A 6848-nucleotide genomic window follows, 5' to 3' on the forward strand; every position below is an offset into this window, starting at 1 on the left:
AGCCCTATATATACTTTTTAAAAAGATATATTATGTACGTTTACCAACTTCACACAAGGAGTACAATCATTGTGTACTGCAAACATGTACCAATAAATTTTTTTGAAAAAACATTAGCTCTTCGTGAAAGTACCATAAAGGTTTAGAATTTGAAAATCTACTCGTAAAACCAATAGTTTTTCATAGGCAGAGAAACCACACTTGTTTTTCAAGTCATTAATAATGCAACAGTCACTTGGCCTGACTGAAGCCAGAAGGACATAAAGATACATGTTTTTAATTCCATCCTTGCTCTATAGTCGAAATCTCCTCACTGATCTTTGGAAACCCTGATAGAATTTTAGATCTAGAAGAGAAAAAACAAGATTCAGCAGTCAAGTAACCTTCTCAAAAGCACACATCTGGTAGTGGCACATGACCCCTCGCTGCCTTGGGCACTGCTCTTCATCACAGTACCCTGCTGGCTGTATCATGCTCTTCCACTCGGACACTTGAGGAACTTAAACAACATAGCTAAGTTCTTCACCCAATACTTAACTGAGCACCTATTACCTGAAAATCTTGCACTTAATACTGAGGGTATGAAAATGAAAAGTTCCTGACTCCAGTCACAGGAAACAGACATGTAAATAGATAATATGATATGAATGAGTATTACAATTGAAACACTTTTTCTTTTTCAACCTTATATTGTCATCCTACCAGATCACAAACTCCTCAAAGGGCCAAACCTTTGTGTGTGTTAAGTGCTTTGGATTGATGATGGTGTATAATTCTTAAAGGAGGAAATCAGATAACTCATTATAAAATAGTAATCATGAAGCAAAGCTCAAAACACTTTAAAAGCTGTTCTCTAAATGTTATGGCTTGTATCTAGATGTCCCCCTAAAGCCTCGTGGTCACAGTTGGGGCTTTTCAGAGGTGGCTGGATGTAGTGGGTATGGTGCTGGGTTCAAGGATGTGATGCTGGGATTGATTCATGCTGTGATGATAGGGTTACGGCTGCCTCTCCCTGGATGTGAGTGCTATGTGCCCTAAGGTGGGTAGCCTGGATAAGATAAGAGGCACAAGAAGAGGGTCCTACTCGTCACTTGTCAATGGCTACCTTCGGCCTGCAATGAACTCTTTCTCCTCTGCGATGCCCCGCTGCCCTGCCACCTTGCCTTGGAGCCAACTGACTATGAAATGAAACTACTACAAACTTTGAGCCAAATAAAGTTTTCCTCCTTTAACTTTAGGTGTCAGGTATTTAGTCTCAGCAACAAGAAAAGCAACTAAAACAGTAAATAACATTGACACACCTCATATATATATGAATTAATAGGTGACTTGCATTGCTAAGGTGTAAAGATTTGTGTTTGCATGCTAAAGCATTGTTTTCTTGCTGTTTTCACAGAGAAATTGCTAATCAAGTTACTATGAGTCTGTTAAACTGTGAAAACATCTGTGGATCCAGCCAGTCTGAAGGTGACTGCTGTGCTGCCATGGCCACCACCTGTGGCACCACAGCAAAAGATGACAGTGTGAGCGGAATGACCAGCACCAGCACAGGGAACCTGTCCAGCTCCTTCATGGAAGAGATCCAGGGATATGATGTCGAGTTTGACCCGCCCCTGGAAAGCAAGTACGAGTGCCCCATCTGCTTGATGGCCCTGCGGGAAGCCGTGCAGACACCCTGTGGCCATCGGTTCTGCAAGGCCTGCATCATCAAATCGATAAGGTCTGTGCACTTCAGCAGGAGCGGTGCCCTGTAACAGGACCAAGTGCAAATAACTTTCCTGCACAGCACACACATCCCAAGAAGAGTCTTAGATACAAAAAGCCACTTAGAAAAAAGAACAATAGGCAGAAAATTTTAAAAGATTCTTACACCACTTCCCACTATGCGACAGAAGGTGACTTGTCTCTCTTCCTTTCCCCTGACGTTCAGATAAATAAGAAAGTAAATAGCTGCTTCTATGTTAAACAGTTTGAATGCACACCGGGGGATGACTGTTTTAAGAAAATAATATTTTTAAATGTACCTTAAATGACACTAGTAGAATTTGATCATCTCAACCATCCAGAGAACACTGATTCTATAAGCGACCAGTTGTTCTGATTTTATCCATGGTAAATTCTGCCTGTTGTTTCGTATCTATAAGCAGTTGTAAAATAACCGATACATTTAAAGCAGTATTCAGTGAAGATTCTGCCCTCACTGTCTGTGTGTCCATAATCCAGTCTCTTTTCACTGCCTCCAGTATCTGTTCTGAATCACTATCAGCTCTAACCGGCCTTCTTACTTTTACCATCTCCTTCTTCCAGTTTCATGACAGCAGCCAGTGAACCTGGTAAAATAAGTAAGGTGATGTCATCTCTGCTTAGAACATTGCAGCAGGTATCTCGGAGTAAAATTTGAAGCCCTAGAAAGACATGTATGATAAATGCATGATTAATTTTCTGACCACACACACCCCTGTTCCCTCTCTTTCCATTCATTCCTTCTTTGCTGTTGGTGAAACATGTCAGGCACACTCCTGCCTCCATGAGTTGCTTTAGCTGTTCTTTCTGCTTGAAACTCTTGCCATGTCTAACCTGAATTCCCTTCAGTGTGGCTGAAATAACTCTCCTTACAGGTTCTGTGGCTACTCTATTTATACCACAGCACACACGCCTCTGTCCTATTTTCCTCAGCATGCCTGGTCTTTGTCAGGTTCTACTTTTTCTTTACAGCACTTCTGCCTTCTAAAACACAAGGTAATTTATGTGTCTTCTTGCCCCACTGGAAGCTAAGCTTCTTGAGAGCAAAATTTCAAATCTGTTTTATTTCTTGACATTTCCCAAGTGCTAGGAACACAGCCTTACCAACAACAGGCAGTCAGTAAATATGGTTGTTTTATCTGAAATACATGGGATTTCCACACATAATTCAACTTCATCTCCTGGAAAGTAGATACATTTTATTTATCTATTTATTTTATAACTCAGAAGTAAATAAGAATATTTTTGTATGACGAGTTCTGTATAGAACAAAAAAATTTGGAAGATTTATGTCTTTCGATAAAAAGACATCTAGTATATCAGTGAAATCATTCCTAAATAGTTTAAGTTCCTCTATGACTATTCATTGAGTATTTATATCTCAACTTTTACACTAACTTTTCTATAAAATTTGAAATTAAGGTCACTGTGTCCTTGCTCCAGACTTGGTGTCACTGCAGTTACGAGGGGGTGTGTCTGTTTCAGTTTTGGGAGAAATGTATTGCCTCGTGTAGAATTACAAGATCTTTTTATAGAGTAGGTTCTTTCAGCCTCACCACCACTGACGTTTTGGGCAGGATTGAATTTTCTTTGTTGCAGAGAATGTGCCCTGTGTTGTAGGATCTTTAGCCTGGTTTGTGTCTCTTGGATGCTAGTAGTGTGCACCCTGCCCCCAGCAGTGAGACCTACAATGAACCCTGGAAGCAAAATAGTGCCTGGTAGAGACCACTGGTTTAGGGCAGTGGTAGTGAACCTGTGGCACGCGTGCTACAGCCAACTGTTATCACTGAAAACGCTGAAAGGTTCACCATCCCTGGTTTAGGGTATACAGGAGAGCAGCGTTACAAGGACCAATCTCTTTTTTGTCTAATGACTTTTACTTATATTGTATTTAGGTTAAAAAGAGGGGGTGTGTTTTATCAAGTGTCACCCGTGCCCAGAAAGATGGCCAACCTTTAGCAGCTTTGTAATAGCAAAATAGGAAAGTAGTGGGACAGTGGTATGAAATGGAGATAAAACCCAAAAATGGGAATCTCAGGCTTTTTCACACTACCTCCCTCTAAGCTATAAAGGGCCACGCACTGGGTGTCTGATGGTCTTGAAGGAGTTGCCGCAACATTTTTCATTGACTAGTAGTTATTCAGGGACTCAAAGGACATCTCAATTTAATTCCATTTTCTTTTGGAATAGTTGCTAATATTCTGGATAGTTATTTTCAGTTTACTTTGTAAGTTTCTCATTTTCTTTTAGATAGATAACATTTTTGGCTTGGGGTATATATTTCAATAAATTTAATTACTACTTCCTGTGCTATCAGAGTGTACTTGACAATGTAATCATTACACAGTCTAAGAAAGGCCTCATGAAGATTACCTATGCCTCTTTACCTTAATGAGCTGTAAGGCATTTGACAGCACTGTTTTGCAGTCACCTTTCAGTCTGCCCTCTTGAGCACAGACAAGGTGCTCAGGAAATGCTTAAGTGATCAAGGTTCCTGTGGCCCACCTGACCTGTCACATTTTGTGAAGGGAGGCTGAGACAATCCCCCAAAACTTAAAAAGGAATGACAGGCACCACCTCACACAATCTGAAGATTGTTTTTCCTATTATAAGATGGGGGGCAAGCCACTGGAAAGTATAACATAGAGGTTCTTTAGCTTCCTCTTACGTGGGGCACCTGTACAAATTAAAACCTCCCTTGCTCGTGACTTGGAGTGTCTTAGTGACTGTTTCAGAGTACACACTCATACGAGCCTCGCAGTTAACTGCTTGTCGGTTAAATTTTCACTTGTGACTCAGTAGTGCACTGCACACGTGTGATTCGTGTTCTGAGCAGTGTGACCCATCGTAGTAGGTACTGCATAGGTGCCGTCAGGATGGAGGCCAGCCAGTCTGTCAGTGTGTCCATTCTTTCCTTTCATTTTATGCCAGTCAAAATACCACTTTATTCAGTAAGTGTGTGTCTTTTTTGAGCTGGAATCTGTCCTACAATCTAAAATCTCATGGTTTTTGAAGATGATCAATATGGCTCTAGTTTGTACTCATTTCATAAAAGTAAGTTCATAAATTATCCATAAAAGAGTTTATTTTGGTGTATTATATAGAATAACGTCGCATTATTTTGTATGATAAAGTCAGTTTTAATAATGTGAATGTTTAAATCAACTAATTGTTTCTTTTAGGGATGCAGGTCACAAATGTCCGGTTGACAACGAAATTCTGCTGGAAAATCAACTATTTCCTGACAATTTTGCAAAACGAGAGATTCTGTCTCTGATGGTAAAGTGTCCAAATGAAGGCTGTTTGCACAAGATGGAATTGAGGCATCTTGAGGTATTAAAGTCATTTTCTAGCTGTTTGCATTTGTGCCTGGCAGTTTCTAGAGAACAGAGATTGTGCTGTGTTAATTTGTGTATTCCCAGGACCTAGAACATAGTAGCTACCTTTTAAATTCTTGTTGACTGGTTATTAACCCTTTGATTTTTAAATATAAATATAAGGAAAAACTAGGAATTTTTTATTCAGTTTTCCCTAGCTCTTCCGTAGCAATAATAAAAAAAAATCAATGTTCTACAAATTTGGGGAGTATTATATAGGATAAAACTGATGGAGAGCATTTTAAATTCAGGTGTCACATTTTAATCCAATCACTTCATTTCTTTCATTTGAAATATGTAGTAAGTCTCATGTAATTATCGTGTCAGTGCCCTTGTTGGACTTTTTTCTGCTTTTCTAAACTATCATTTTATTATGAACTAAATGAAGTGCTCCTCCTTTCAGTTCATTTGACATGAACTGAAAACATCAGGTAATACAAGGATATGTTTTTCTATTAAAATAGATCAATTCTTAGTTTGGTGACTTTTACCCCAGAAATAAGTATTTTTAAATGTATTTGAAATTAAATGTTTAAGGCATATTTGCAGGGTGCACCCCTTTTACTTAGTCCTTTTTGAGGAAGTGGCTTTCTTAAAATAGCACTGAATCACTGTCCTGGAAGTCTGACCTCTTTCCCATTCCCTTCCCTAATTGAATGTATGAATTTGAGAATTCACATTCTGTATATAAACTTGCAGTCTACACGATTATTTGAAAACAATTCATTAAGTCCTTCATGTTGTGAAGAATGCTGTGTATAGTAGGTGACGTAGTTTTACTAGTCAATTCTAAACAAGAGAATCGTATATTCTTGGAAGAGCTTATCTTTGGGAAACTTCAGGGTTGGCAAAGACTAATCAGTTACTTTTTCTTTATTATAGGACCATCAAGCACTCTGTGAGTTTGCTCTTGTGAACTGTTCCCAATGCCAACACCCCTTTCAGAAATGCCAGTTGAATGTTCACATCCTCAAGGATTGTCCAAGGAGACAGGTTTCTTGTGTAAACTGTGCTGTATCCATGCCTTTTGAAGAAAAAGAGGTATGTACTGCTAGGATTTGTTCATTCCACTGCTTTGTTTTATGAAGTTCTAATGTACATTGGAGAAAGTTAAAAGATAAGGATATGACAGTAGTTGTGATTCTGCATTATTAATTTTTGGAAAATTGATTTTTAAGAAAGAAATGAAAATGCAGTAAGTTATAAATCTGGAGTTTATATTTGCATATTTTTCTTCTAAACATAGTTTATCCTAGTAACAATTGTTGTAGGTCTACTGGCACCAAAAGCTGCTTGGAAATGCATTTGCCAATCATAATCCTATATGTGTGGATTCTAATGACCAAACTGTCTGCAGACATAAAAATGATTACTATATAAGATTTATACAGGACTATCTTGTGAAAGAGAGTTGACTTGTTAAAAAGAATAAATTACATCCCATGAAGTAATATACCATTAGTGATCATTTATTACCCTATATACTATATTCACTTTTTAGTATATATTTTACATTTACATTAAAATGTCTGCCTTTTAAAAGAAGTTTCATGGTGCATGAAAGCATCAAAAAGATAAGAGCAGTTTTTCATTTAAAAATCAGGATATAGGGGCCAGGGATTTAGCTCAGTGGTTCTGCCACCTGCCTTGCAAGCGCAAGGTCCTGAGTTCGACCCCTGGTACCACCAAAAAAAAAAAAAAAAAAAAAAAAAAAAAAAAAAAAAAAAA

At 38.3% G+C, this 6848-nt stretch overlaps 1 protein-coding gene across 1 annotated transcript in view; it reads left to right on the forward strand.

Moving 5' to 3' along the window:
- The first annotated feature begins 1396 nt into the window (after positions 1 to 1396).
- Traf6 (TNF receptor associated factor 6) overlaps positions 1397 to 6848 on the forward strand; it is an 18386-nt gene continuing 12934 nt past the window's right edge. Inside the window, exons 1-3 of the mRNA XM_010612562.2 lie at positions 1397 to 1720; positions 4926 to 5076; positions 6003 to 6161. Coding sequence (XP_010610864.1) covers positions 1419 to 1720; positions 4926 to 5076; positions 6003 to 6161 — 612 coding nt within the window. The 5' untranslated portion in view covers positions 1397 to 1418. The remainder of the gene's footprint in view (positions 1721 to 4925; positions 5077 to 6002; positions 6162 to 6848) is intronic.

Source organism: Fukomys damarensis, unplaced genomic scaffold (assembly GCF_012274545.1).
Source record: "Fukomys damarensis isolate Sample0158 unplaced genomic scaffold, DMR_v1.0_HiC HiC_scaffold_27, whole genome shotgun sequence".
Classification (NCBI taxonomy): Eukaryota; Metazoa; Chordata; class Mammalia; order Rodentia; family Bathyergidae; genus Fukomys; species Fukomys damarensis.